This window comes from Lissotriton helveticus, chromosome 3_1 (genome assembly GCF_964261635.1).
Source record: "Lissotriton helveticus chromosome 3_1, aLisHel1.1, whole genome shotgun sequence".
In the NCBI taxonomy this organism is placed as follows: Eukaryota; Metazoa; Chordata; class Amphibia; order Caudata; family Salamandridae; genus Lissotriton; species Lissotriton helveticus.
In genome coordinates this window covers 1,575,944,885-1,575,959,035 of record NC_136061.1, presented here as the reverse complement: position 1 = coordinate 1,575,959,035, position 14,151 = coordinate 1,575,944,885, and the positions used below count along the sequence as shown (strand labels likewise).

Below are 14,151 nucleotides of genomic sequence, written 5' to 3'. Positions count from 1 at the left end.
CTACAACGACACCTGGTGGTCTGTCGAACTCGGACCAACCCCCACACCAAAAGACCATGCTATCAATCTCATCATCCTAGACAGCATACTCACCATGAAACGACAGATCAACAATCTCCTCTGCCTATTTCCACATTCTCAGCATGCTCTGAAGAATTTTCAAATGGCCCCCCATCACCACAACAAAAAACACTCAAGCAAGCCCTAATCATCAGCTGGTTGTACTACAGCGACGCACTGTATGCAGGAACCATCAACTCAGTCATGAGAAGGCTCCAGACGATATAGAGGTCAGACTGATCCTCAACCTGTCCAAATGGACCCACATTACCCAACACCTGAGGAACCAACACTGGCTCGATGTGTAGAAAAGATGCCAATTCAGGTTACTTGACACACGCCTACAAATCCCTTCAAGACCACGGACCAGCATACACGAACCACCACCTAAACTTCCACCAACTATCCAGAAACCTTTGCTCCGCCTCGCTCGCACAGACACCACGCATACGAATCACAGCAGAGGCCGCTCCTCCCACAGTGCCGCTCCTGGAATGCCCTCCCTCTCCACCTCCGAACATCATCCTCACTGGCGGGCTTCAGGAAGAGGCAAAGACCTGGCTTTTCGACTAAGCCCAGCAACCCAGCACCTGGATAACTTCACAGGTGATAAGCCACGCTCTACAAGTACCGATTGATTCATTGATTTCTTTGACAAGACGAAATCAAGGTGTCCATGCGGAACAGACTAGAGGCGTGTAGAGATAAATGCACAAGCAATGACAATACAAAATTCAGTGATCCGCAGGGCATGAGCATGAAATTTGCTGCACTCTTTCAGTGTGCATACTACGCAGCTAGTTGCTCCTCTTGTACCCAGTGAAAACAACCACAGGACTTCATCAAGAGATGTTGTAAGTAGCAAAACTTGAATTCTGGGACCGGGCACCATACTATAACCAACCAGACACAAAGGAGGAGTGCATTTGGTTGAAATATGAGAAAGAGACAGCAAAGTGTGCCTCTTATATACCATCCAACACAGCCGAGATGAATATCGATGTTTGACCCTGACAGAAATATGAAAGCAATGTCCAGGTTCGATGATGTTAACATTATGAATTGAAGATATAGATATTTGTCAGACTTCAAGTATAAAGTCCTCTTTTTCGAACCTATACCTAAGCAAGGAGTATAACAGAGTCCCAGAAGTGGCTGTAACAAACATCTACCCAGTTTAGGGGAGCTTCTGTCACAATTCTTGGAGGAAATCTATCTTTGATGGTTAATTTCTTCAGAACCTCAACTTCACTGAAAGGTAGTAGAACAAAACAGAAAAGTCCATCAGTTAAATAAGAGATAAAGTTTAAAACTGGTAGTTAAAGACACAACACACATATATGGCAAGGTAGCATACCAGTGGATTGCTTTACTCATATTGTTGTATTTGTATATTTCTGTGATGTGTGATACATAGTATTTTTGGTCCATGGCTGTGCCCCCTTAGATGTTATAATCCATAACGATGGAGCAGCTGCATTAGTGTGATCAAGGCTGCGTCCGAAACACATACCGGCGACTGTGAAAGTCTAATAACATCTTTGGAGCATCATCAGAGGTCGGTTTTAAATTCTGCACGGGGAAGCGCATGGTCACGAATTGATCTATAGTGTGTGCGCACATACGCACACACACACACACACACACACACAATAGATCAAAGGAAAAAGGTGGCAAAGTTGCCGCGGAGATCGGGTGGTGGGGGTCTGGGGGGGTAATGTCTGTGGTGTCCATGTAGGGCTTTGCGAATTCTTTGATCATGGTGAAGAGTTCTTTGCTGCTGTGTGTGTTGGCGCGTTCCTGTATGGCGGTTCTGATGAGTTGGTGGTAGTGTGACGGCAGTATTGAGGGCTGCGTGGTCCTCCAAGGTCTTGCTGCTCCTCCATCTTCTTTCAAGCAGTCTGCATGTGCTCCTGGACTCTTGGAGGGCAGGGGGAGAAGAAGCTGGCTTTCTAGGGGGCTGCCTGCTGGATGGTTTCCTAAGGGGGGCAAGTGTGGCCACGCAGTTGGAGATCCATTGGTGGAGATTAAATGCTGAGGCGTTGGCATCCCTGGTGGTTGGCGGTAGGGCTTTGCTGAGGGAAGTGGAGAGTTGGTCTTCGGAGATCTTGTTCCAACTTCTGTTTGGGTCGCAGTGGTGTTCGGTGGGTTTGCTGATGAAAAAGTGGAAACAATGGTGGTCTGTCAATGTAGTTTGGAGGTGTGGCTGCCGGAGTTGTTGCCTGCAGAGAAGATGGCATTGATCGTGTGTCCAGCTGAGTGGGTTGGGGAGGAGGCCAGATGTTTCAGTCTTATGATGGTGAGGTTTTCTAGTAGGGATGAGGTTTTGTGGTCGTCAAAGGTTGTCCAGGCGGAAATTAAGGTTTGCAAGGAGGATGTAGTCAATTAGGGTCAGAGAGCTTGAGCGATGCAGTCGGCTATGGCTTTGCTGAAGAGGGGGGGATGGGTCCGGGAGGTGGCGGTCAGGTTGGTCTGGATCTGAAAGTGGAGGTGTTCCATGTCAGGTGAGTGGCAGCCAGAGCTAGTTGCGAGCTACAGGGTGTTTTTGTGTACGATGACAATGTCTCCTCACAGCCAGTTGGTGCAGTCCTTGAGGAGGATCTTGTAGCCATCGGGGATGGCGGTTGAGATGCCCGGGACGGAGGTGGGGTTCAGCCAGGTTTCCGTGAAGAAGGCGATGTCGGGAGAGATGGAGTCGATCAGATCCCAGATCTCCAAGGTGTGTCTGTTGAGGGAGCAGGTGTTGAGTAGATTGTAGCTGAGGTGGTTGGCTCCTGTTCTTGTGGGACATGCGGTCAGTAGGCCTGACATGCAGAGGTAGGAGAAGGTGCACTTGTAGCAGGTGAATTGGACTTGGGTGTCCTTCAGAGACACAAGGTGGCAGGCAGTGGAACGTCCAGTGTTGAGTGTATGGAGGCTTCTGGTGTCGTATCGGTGGAGGACGCGGGGACCAGGGTCCGTGGATCTGGGTGCGGTCCAGGTACGGATGGGCGCAGTCGGGCTTGCCTTTCGGGCACCTTCGGCGCACCCGCTGTGCGTCCACCATTAGGTAGTGTTGGGGATGTGGTCAGCTGGGAGACAGGAAATGGCGCTGGAACGGGGTGGTCCCGCAGGGAACGAGCAGTGGCGAGTGCAGAAAGGGGGGGCAGGGGGCGCCGGGGGGGGGAGGGACACGAAGAAGGGGAAAGGGAAGAAATAAAAGTGAACTAGAGAAAAATCTAAAGGACAGCAAAAGGCTAAAAAGAAAAGAAAAGAAAATAGCAACAGAATAGAAAGTAAAATGAAAGACAGAAAAGGCTTACCACTGAACCGCCAGGGATGAGGTGAAGGTGTAAGCCTTCTGATGGAGGAGGGCCTCGAAGACAGAGCCTAGAGCTCAAACCACTATCAGGTGGAGCAACGCACGCTGACAATATCCCAAGATTGCACAGGATTTTATATCAAACAAATATAAGCAGTGATCCGGTCTGTTCATGTACGTTATCTCTGGGCGAACCATAACATGTTTTGAAAGCAACATAGGGAGGGGATTTCGACGATTCGCTCTATAGTTATTCTTCGGGTCTCATCAGAACAAAAAGTCATCTGATTAAACTTAACAAGCAACCATGAACATTGGAACCTTCAATAAGGCATCCTGTCAGCAATATGTGCAAGAATACTTCAAGACAGAGTCTACAATGTATATCTGACGGCTCGGTTAAAAAAAATTGTTGGGCGGCTCGGTCATGTTGATGGAGTAGTGAGTCAAGCGTAAAAAAGCCATTGGCAGGAATCGCTGTTTCGGTGGCTCCTGTCAATGTTATAAAACTAAACACCATGGTGGTAATTTGTAAACTTGACAGCTGTAGTAGTCTCAGCATGGCAGTCCTCTGCCAGGGCAACTAAGTGTTCTTTGTCAGCCAAAATTTAAATGTGGCCCTCCCTTAGAACTCCTCGGTTTTTCCCTACAAACCCCGCCCCCATAATGTGGGCAGATGTGAATTTCAGGCCCTAGCTCAGCCAGCATCGAGCGAGCTTGAACATTTTTTAAAACTACACAAACAGAGGACTTGCGTGGCTCTCACCAGGTAATTTTACACAGAAGCCTTTGCAAATGTCAAACTTTGGTAAGAAACACACATTTTCTCTCACTAGGCCTACCCACACAAGTGAGATACGATTTCTATCGGGAGGAATTCGGGAAATGCCGGGTGGAAAAAAAGTTTGTGGCTCCCTGCAAATTCCAGAACGGAGGAAAATTTGTTTTTTTAGCCAAAATTTGAGGTTTACAAGGGATTCTGGGTAATAAAACCTGGTGAGTGCCACGCAAGTCACCTCACCCTGGATACCCCTTGGTGACTAGTTTTCAAACATGTATAGGTTGGCTAATTTGCCCTAGGTACTGGCTGAGCTAGGGTCTAAAACCTACAGCTGCCCACCTTGGATTTAAGGGTCAGTTTTCAGTGGAAAAATACTGAGTCCATGTTGTGTTTTGGGCCGTTTCCTGTCGCAGGCCTTAGGCCTTCCCTATGACTTGGGGAAATGCGGAGTCAAAGGACGTTTGTGGCTCCCTGCTAGGTTTCCCTAGGTGCTGGCTTGACAAGGGTCCAAAATCTAAAGCTCCCCACATTTGAAAAAAAGATCTGTTTTCAGTGGTTAATGCTGTGTTTTGTCCCATTTCCTATCACAGCCACCAAGTCTGCGCACACAATTGAGGTACCATTTTTAATCAGAAGACTTGTGGGAGCACAAAATAGTAAAACATTTATTGTTACCACTTGGATTTCGCTGCATTTGTGTCTTTAAAATGTAAGCCAGTGTATAACAAGGAAAACATTTTGAAAAATACCCCCTAAATCATATGCTAGTATGGGTACCTACAAATTTAGAGATGTACAAATAACTACTGCTCCTAAAGTCCATAGCATAGCTTGTGCCCATTTCAGAAATACATAGGTTTACTTGACACCCATTTTTCACTCTACCTATTTCACTATATGATTCGGTCTATACTCAGTACTCAATGAAAAAACATTGAACGGTGCAGCTCAGTTGTTGGCTTTGGGCACCTTGGGTTCTTGGAGAACCTATAAACCTGATAAATCCCCGCAACTGGAAGAGTCTAGCATACGAAATGGTATATTTCTTTTGGAAATCAGCAATGAAAAAAAAGTTGACAAGAAAATGTCATAAATGGGTGTGTTTTTTCCTAATCCTTTTCAATATTTCAACATTATTATCCCGGGAAAAACCCTTGAGGCATCTACACATATGACCCCTTGCTCAATTCAGAGTTTTGTCTACTTTTCAGGAATCTAAAGCTTTCCTGGATCACCCATGGGTTTAACACTGGTTTCCACCACAAACCAGAAAAGGGTTGAGCACAAAAACAATTAGGAAACAAGCATTGGCATAGCCAATAGGTCTCGCCTTTGGGACCTTTTAAGTGTTTAGCCATGCAACAGTTGATGTTGTTGCACCAAGGATATTGTGCTGGATAATCAAACACTTATAAGGTGCTAAAGACGAGACCTATTGGCTATGCAAATGCTTGTTCTTCATTACCACACATGAGAGGCCCTTGAAATACACGAGTCAGACCTTTTATCAGTTACCACCGCCCCCAGCACAACAACATTTAGATTGGCAGATAACGACGCCCTCTGTGCGAGAAGAGGAGAGTGTTCCAGCTATTGTAGGTGGGTGAACACTGGCTTCTCCCACCCTCATGTGGAGCAGTTCCCTCTCACTTCGGAAGTCATTCTTTCCCAGTTTACACCTTTGAGACGATGCAGTCTGTGCGAGAGACTCTGCGTCAGCTGTTACTGCCTCTATTGATGTTTTTGGGGTGGAAACCCTTACATGTGGCTCTGGTGTGGCCAGCAGTGCTCCATCCAAAGCCTGTAATTGGTTACAAGTTAATCACACAGCTTTGTATGTGGGAAGGTCAGGTGTGAACGTTAAAAGCAAGAGCACTGGACAAGAGCGCGTCACTCGCTATTAGTAGTGTTGTATGGCCGGTGGGGTGTATAGCCTCTTACCTCCTTTCCGGGACTCAGAAGAAGCCCCTAAACAGGTCATACACACTCATGGTGAAAGCAGGATCCCTCTGGAACTGAAAAAGGTATGGTTTAAGGCCACTGAGACACTGAAACCAACAGTGCGTCAGCTGAGACTGCTAGGACTGTCACGCTACCGGAAGACAGGCAGAGTCGGACGAATGTCGTGAACTGCCACACTGCCAGTTACTTCCTTGTTCACTGCTCAAGAGAAGGAGAGGTAGCACCTAACCAGATTACACCCCTTAAGAAAATGCTACATTGAGTTACACGTCACCGATCCACAGCAATACTAGGATATTGTATTTGTGATGCTGATGTAAGCATCACCTCCAACCTTCAAAAGCATTTTAACACGTAGGTGTCTGGAAGTTGGAAACTATATGTATATTCCATCAAGGTGGTGAGGGAAGGAGTTCCTGCTAGGTATCGCAGGGGTGATGATACCTATTTACTAATATGGCATGGGGTTCTATTGTTACTGCATACGCAGGGCTTTAAGCGGGCTGGGTCCTGCCTGTGCTCAGAACTGGCAGTTTTAAAACAAGTTGAATCTCGCATGGAAAGTTCCATAGCTAAAGGCCGTTGGTATAAGAGCTGGAAGGAAGCCCTCCGACACCCTGGAACTCTGTAGTCCTTTCCTATCAATAACTCCTGGTGCTCATCAAATACCTGCAGAACGGCTGCTACCTCAGTCGGCTTTTTGTGTTTCCACGTGTTGGGGCCAGTTCCCAACATCGACAGGCAAGGGGATGTCACCCCAATCCCTTGTACGGTGGAAACACGCCTGTACCCACTGCCAGAAATCAGCCACTGGGGCCTAAAACGCAGATTGGTAGAGCACTGTCTTCTGGGGAATCACGCCTCGATAATAGTACAGAGATTGATACTTTTGGAGCGGCTCAAGCCAGCAGCACAATCGAGGACACTAAGTGGCGCATAGGCGGATGTTAGAAAGCACAAAAATAGGACACGGGAGCCCTTCCGTTACTTACCGGTAGACGCCATCCTTCCCTCTCCAAATGCTCATCATCCCAACGTCCACTCTGACTGCACATGGTCGCACAAGTACACACCTCACAAGACCCGGCGAGTCCACTACATGCAAACAGTAGTGGCAAACAAACCAGAGTCGCCAGCCTCGCTGTCACCTCTACAGAATGGCCATTCCCGGGGGTCAGGAGATATGCACGCGTGGATATGCTCGGTTTGCAGACAGTGGTTTCGTCCAGCAAAGTCAGGGATCGACTTTCATAACACGCATCGGTGTGAAACGTAGACTCTGAATGGGCGGGTCTTCTATGACTCTGGGCCCAAGGAGATGGCAGGCATTGCAAGGTGAGATGGTTTCCTCCAGCGTTGATTGTCTCAATGTATATTTAGTCAAATGTTTTTGTAGTGATTCTTGTTTTCGTTTTAAAAATCAAATAAAAAGTATAACTCAAAAACAGCTGTGCATGGTGGTGTGTTATAATTACCACTTTAAAAACAAGATGGGCAGAAACCAACGAAACAAGTTTGACGAGGATAGGAGGAGGTAGCAGGGGGAAGGGAGAGGAGGGGGCCTGCCCCGGTTCCCCTTGCGTTAGCGAGCAGGGACACCATCTGTTTGAAAGTTAATTACAAATAGATGGTTTCAAAGCTCGCTCCTGCAAGGGAATCGCCAAACGTGCATGCGTTGCTATTGAAAGCAATGCAAAGCGTGCACATTTTGTGGCAGAAAAAGCAAATCGATTCCTAAAAGTCTCCTCCTAGTCCGCATATGCGCGCTGCGTAGGCGAGACATAAAAATGGGCTACCTCTTTGAAAAATGCCAGAACTGTGGAACAAGTTTCAATTCAGCTCTGCATGTTCCTGAAAGCTGAGAAGATGGTGACTTTAAAACAGCCTGACTGTTGATTATATTTTTAGGGGGGAAAAAAAACAGAAACTGTGCTGGAGCACTTTTTCCCATTTTTTCTAAAAAAAACCTCAAATGTTTGCTATATTTTGCCTATTTAGTCGGCCCCTTCCAGGTTATGGAGCCCTAAGCACAAAGTACCCCAAATAGCTTAAAAAAAAGGGTTCAGCACTGGTGGTGGTGGGGAGGGGGGCGGCTAGGGGGTCAGCAGCTAAGGGGTTGAGAAAAAGTATAAACAAAAACCCAGTTCCCGCTCCAAAAGATGTTTGTACAAAAGACCTAAAAAAAAAAGCTGTCTTTTTGAGATCCACCACCAAAACACAGCCATAGAGCTTGTTTCTATTACCTCTTACACCCTGCATAGCTATCCATGATGAGCTGAGCATAGGGCCCTGCTGGAAGACCAGGTTCTACAGCTAACAACCATCATATGTATTGCACACCAAATGCAATGCTTTTGATAACACAATACTTATATCAATAAGTAATACCACCTAAAAACACAGTTATTAAATAACACATTCTCAAAATGACATTTACAGTTGTCTCACTGGTAAGCGTTATTGGTTTGTAATCTTAGCTGTAAACTAATTTATGACATTAGGAATTGCATTTTATACATCAATAAATATGGTTATAGATGTTTATGTTAAATAAAATTAATACATTAAAACCAGGAACCTTGTTTATAACTAGAATGTTGAAAAACCTTGGAAAATAATTTGGAGGAAGATATTAGGATTATAGGTGTAAACAACAAGGACCCCCTGAGTGACTGATTTTGACAATTCCTAGGTCAGGGACATAACAACATGTGAAATAACAACCTAGGCAATCTACTATTTGCTTGTCATATCTAATAATAGAGAGGAACGAAACTAATAACAATTAAAAATTCTGCTTTTTATTTATTCAAAAAGAAATGTATAATGACATTACTTAAAAAGATGTGTAACTCACATTCAGTGAGCCAATGACATCAAAAATAAACAGAAGACATCATAAATGTATACACCAAATATTTTGTTAAAAAAAAGGAAAGAAATTTTATAAAAAACACAGTGGCACAATAATATTATCGACGCGCGTTTCGGCGACCAGCGCCTTCTTCAGGAGTGACCACGTTTTACCTATAAAATACAAAAAATACATAATAGATACCATTTAATCGATCACAAAAGACTGAATTAAATATGATACAAATACATATAAACAATTATGCACAACATTGAAGCAGAACTCTAAACATTTTCTCAAAACATCAACAATTAAAAACCTCATTTTCTGACAAGCAGCAAAGAACAGACTAGTGATATTTAGTCAAATGAATCTATTTATTTCATTGCTCATGTTATCAGTGTGAACAGCTATACTAGTTTACAAAGAAGACAGAACCAGGTATATGATGCACCTAGATGTTCCCTCATTATATATTGTGATACACTCCTATTCTCATATTTTAATATTTATGGTTAGAGACCAAAGGTGTATGGACCAATACCACATATGACAAGGTCTTAATAGTAAGTACCTATATAGAAATTTCCAGATAATAAAACAAAGCATTTTAAGTGGTTCTTCCTTATAGATTTCCAAATTATAAAATCTTAAGCGTTTTAGACAGTTCTACCATTTAGTAGATTTCATGTAATGTTCTCTGTTTGATAAGTTTACCTTCGATACTTACTTATTCACGAAGTGTTAACAACACGAAACACCTCGGTTTTCCACATACAGTGATAAGGAAAAGTTGTCTGTAAATATAAATTCATTGTATATAACATCTTCTTTCTAAACTAGTATAGCTGTTCACACTGATAACATGAGCAATGAAATAAATAGATTCATTTGACTAAATATCACTAGTCTGTTCTTTGCTGCTTGTCAGAAAATGAGAGGTTTTTAATTGTTGATGTTTGGAGAAAATGTTTAGAGTTCTGCTTCAATGTTGTGCATAATTGTTTATATGTATTTGTATCATATTTAATTCAGTCTTTTGTGATCGATTAAATGGTATCTATTATATATTTTTTGTATTTTATAGGTAAAACGGTGTCACTCCTGAAGAAGGCGCTGGTCGCCGAAACGCGCGTCGATAATATTATTGTGCCACTGTGTTTTTTATAAAATTTCTTTCCTTTTTTTTAACAAAATATTTGGTGTATACATTTATGATGTCTTATGTTTATTTTTGATGTCATTGGCTCACTGAATGCGAGTTACACATCTTTTTAAGTAATGTGTCATTATATATATTTCTTTTTCAATAAATAAAAAGCAGAATTTTTAATTGTTATTAGTTTCGTTCCTCTCTATTATTAGATACGACAAGCAAATAGTAGATTGCCTAGGTTGTTATTTCACATGTAGATATTAGGATTATAACATCAAAAGAGTACAATGTGCCACTGCTTTCTTAAAGCAATAAGTTAAGGTTGATGATAGGGTTTGAGGGCAACTTTGTAGAGATATTTAACCAACCTCTAGATTCAGGAAGGGCAACAGGCGGCAGAGCAGAATGACTTTCGGTAGAGGCTGGGTTTGCTGATCTGTGCCCAGCGCACATAGATTTGAGCATCTGGTAGACTGCCAAGGGGGCCACATTCATCTTTAATAAATCCAACAAAATTCTGTAAAAAAAAATATATAAATAAAGAAAAGAAGAAAAAGCAGAAGGACATCAGAACAACATTACATTACAAATGTGCCGATTCCAAGGCAAATATGGTCACTTTTTAAATGCGTGCTACTATCTCTAGCTCATGCAATACTGTCAAGTTTCTGATTTTTCTAATACCACGAAAACCATATCTATGTTCAGGGAAGAGCAAACTATATGTAAGGAGAAAGCATGAAATAATCTAAACTTTGATGAGATAAGGATAGCAGATGAAACGTGCAAGGGAAAACACACAGCCCTCAATAGTGGCAAAGAGTATAAATCTTCCTTGATTGAGAAAAGCTAGAAAAGGGCTCTGTGCTGGTCACATAAGACAAGCACTTAAGCATCAGATTAATGCTACCTCAAAGACATGTAATTGCACCCATATGCTTCCTCAGTCTCAAAACATTTATCAAATGAAGTGATGCTGCAACTGTAGCAAGAACAATGCTTGGTAACAGAGTTGAATATTGCAATGTCTTGTTTTTTAAATGACATTTTAAAAGAGGTTGTTTTGTGTGCGTGTGTAGATTTGGACAAAGTGCTCAAGACACAGCACACTACCTTATTGCATTCTTCTGTTCCAGAGAAGCTACGGTAGAATCTTGATACTGATGTATTTGGTCCATATGAAGGAATCTCGAGTGGACAGGTCTACATCCTAGTGGTGATAGATTACTTTTCCAAGTGGGTAGATGTGAAATGTATTTCTCAAGTGGATTCTGATACGGTTATTGAATTTCACAGGAGTTGTTCAGAAGAGAATGATTTCCTGAGTATATAGTTTCGGACAATGGCACAAAGTGTACTACAATTGCAAGTATCTCCTTTCTTAAGAATGCTAATATTCAACATGTAAGAACAGCATTTTCTGTATCCCTTCTTTCCTCCCTTTCCCTTTCCCTTTCCCTTTCCCTTTCCCTTTCCCTTTCCCTTTCCCTTTCCCTTTCCCTTTCCCTTTCCCTTTCCCTTTCCCTTTCCCTTTCGCGGTCCCCGCGCGACCGGCCCAATCCAGCTTCCGCTTCCCAGCTGTCCAGCCCTCCCCGACCCCTACTTAATGGCGGCCACTGCGCGGGCGCGCCGCTGGTGCACCGAAGGCGCTTCAAAGGCAAGCACGTCTGAGCCTGTACGCGACCAGCACCAGGAACCCTGGACCTCCGCCAACGCTACGACCCAGAAGCACTCCACGCACTCAACCCAGGCTGCAACAACAACTGCAAGCTAGCATTACCAGCCGACACCCATGGACCCTTCAGCTGTCACCGCTGCCGGCACACCTGCAGCACCGCCAAGAACACGGATCCACCACAACCCGCCCACAAGAACACAACTGAACCGAAGACCCTGCAATGCATCCTCCTCAACGTTCGATCCCTCCACAAACACGCCACAGAAATCTGGGACCTCATCGACAGCACCACCACGGACGTAGCATTCTTCACCGAAACCTGGACCAACACCACCTCGGGACCGTACATTGCCATCGCCATCCCCCAAGGATACAAGATCTCCAGGAAGGACCGCCTCACCCACCCAGGAGGAGGAATCGCCATCGTCCACAAATCCAGCCTCCGCCTGAGCACAATCCCTGACGAGTCCACAGAACTGATGGAACACCTTTACTCAAGATACTGGCCAGCCCCACCGCCGCCCTCTGAGGAACCCTCATCTACCGACCCCCTGGACCCCGCGGACCCTTCGCCAACTCCATCACGGACATTATCTCCCCGCAGGCCATCGCATCCACCAACTACACCCTGCTGGGAGACCTCAACTTCCACCTCGAAAATCAACTGGACCCCAACACCACATGCCTCCTGGACAACCTCCACAACATTGGACTCGGCCAGATCGTGATCAAGCCCATGCACTCAGCAGGACACACCCTCAACCCCCTCTTCACTACAGGAAACTCCATCACCTACAGCCACACCACCGAACTCCCATGGACCGACCATCGTTGCGTCCACTTCACCTTCAGAACACCCACCATCCACAGACACCAGCACCTGCTTCCACAAAGAAACTGGACCAAAATCACCGACGACCATCTCACCTCCTCACTCAACAACTCCACCCCAACCATCGCGGAAAACGACGACCCCCAACACCGCAGCCCGAACCCTGCATAGATGGATCTCGGGCAGCACCAACACTGTAGCCCCCCCTCAAGAAAAACAACAATACCCGTGCCGAGAAAGCCAGATGGTTTACCACCGAACTTCGAGAGTCCAGGCGCACATGCCGCCGCCTCGAAAAGGCCTTGAGAAACACCAAATCCACAGAAGCCCACAACAACTTCAGAGCCGCCACCAACGCCCACCATCAACTCATCAGAGAAACGAGGAAAAAAGCGATTGAAGACAGAATCTCCACCCACGCACACAACAGCAAGGAACTCTTCAGCATCATCAAGGAGTTAACCCAACCCACCAGCGAGTCTACCGACATCCCTCCCTCACAAAACCTCTGTGACAAACTCAGCACCTTTTTCCACCACAAAATCAAGAGCATCTACGACACCTTCGACGAAGACAACCAACTCACTGAACCCTCACCAACCACCCCCGACACCCGGAAACCAGCGATTGATGACTGGACAGCCCTCACCACCGAAGACACACTGAAGACAATGAAGTCAATCCACTCAGGGGCCGCCACGGACCCCTGCCCCCACCACATCTTCAACAGAGCCGCCGACACCATCGCACCCATGCTCCGCCACACCATCAACCGCTCCCTGGCGACCGCCTCGTTCCCCGATGACTGGAAACACGCCGAGGTCAACCCCCTCCTAAAGAAACCCTCAGCGGACCCCACAGACCTCAAAAACTACAGACCCATCTCCCTGCTCCCTTTCCCAGCGAAGTCATCGAGAAAGCCATCAACAGCCAACTCGCCACATTCATTGAAGAACACAACATCCTCGACTCCTCCCAATCCGCTTCAGAAAAAACAGTACGGAAACCGCCCTCCTCGCCGCAACAGACGACATCCGCACCCTACTGGACAAAGGAGAAACAGTAGCCCTCATCCTCCTAGACCTATCAGCGGCGTTCGACACAGTCTCCCACCGCACCCTAATACGCAGGCTCTACGACGCAGGAATCCAGGACAAGGCCCTCGACTGGATCTGCTCCTTCCTCTCCGGCAGGACGCAACGGGTCAGACTCCCCCCTTTCCTCTCAGACCCCACACCTACCACCTGCGGAGTCCCCCAGGGCTCCTCCCTCAGCCCGACGCTCTTCAACGTCTACATGGCTCCACTTGCCCCCATCGTCAGAACCTACGGACTCAACATCGTGTCATACGCAGACGACACCCAGCTCATCCTCTCCCTATCCAACGAGCCCAACACCGCCAGACGCAACTTTCGAGACGGCATGGAAGCCGTCGCCAAATGGATGAAAAACAGCTGCCTACAACTAAACACCAACAAAACAGAAGTACTCATCATGGGCCCAAATCCCGACGCCTGGAGCGACACC

General features: G+C 45.7%; 1 protein-coding gene across 1 annotated transcript in view; it reads right to left on the bottom strand.

The window, feature by feature from the left end:
- LOC144823644 (mitotic-spindle organizing protein 2B-like) overlaps window positions 1-14,151 on the bottom strand; it is a 55,227-nt gene that overhangs the window by 29,699 nt on the left and 11,377 nt on the right. Inside the window, exon 2 of the mRNA XM_078682332.1 lies at window positions 10,483-10,631. Within this exon, the coding sequence (XP_078538458.1) occupies window positions 10,483-10,631 (149 nt within the window). The remainder of the gene's footprint in view (window positions 1-10,482; window positions 10,632-14,151) is intronic.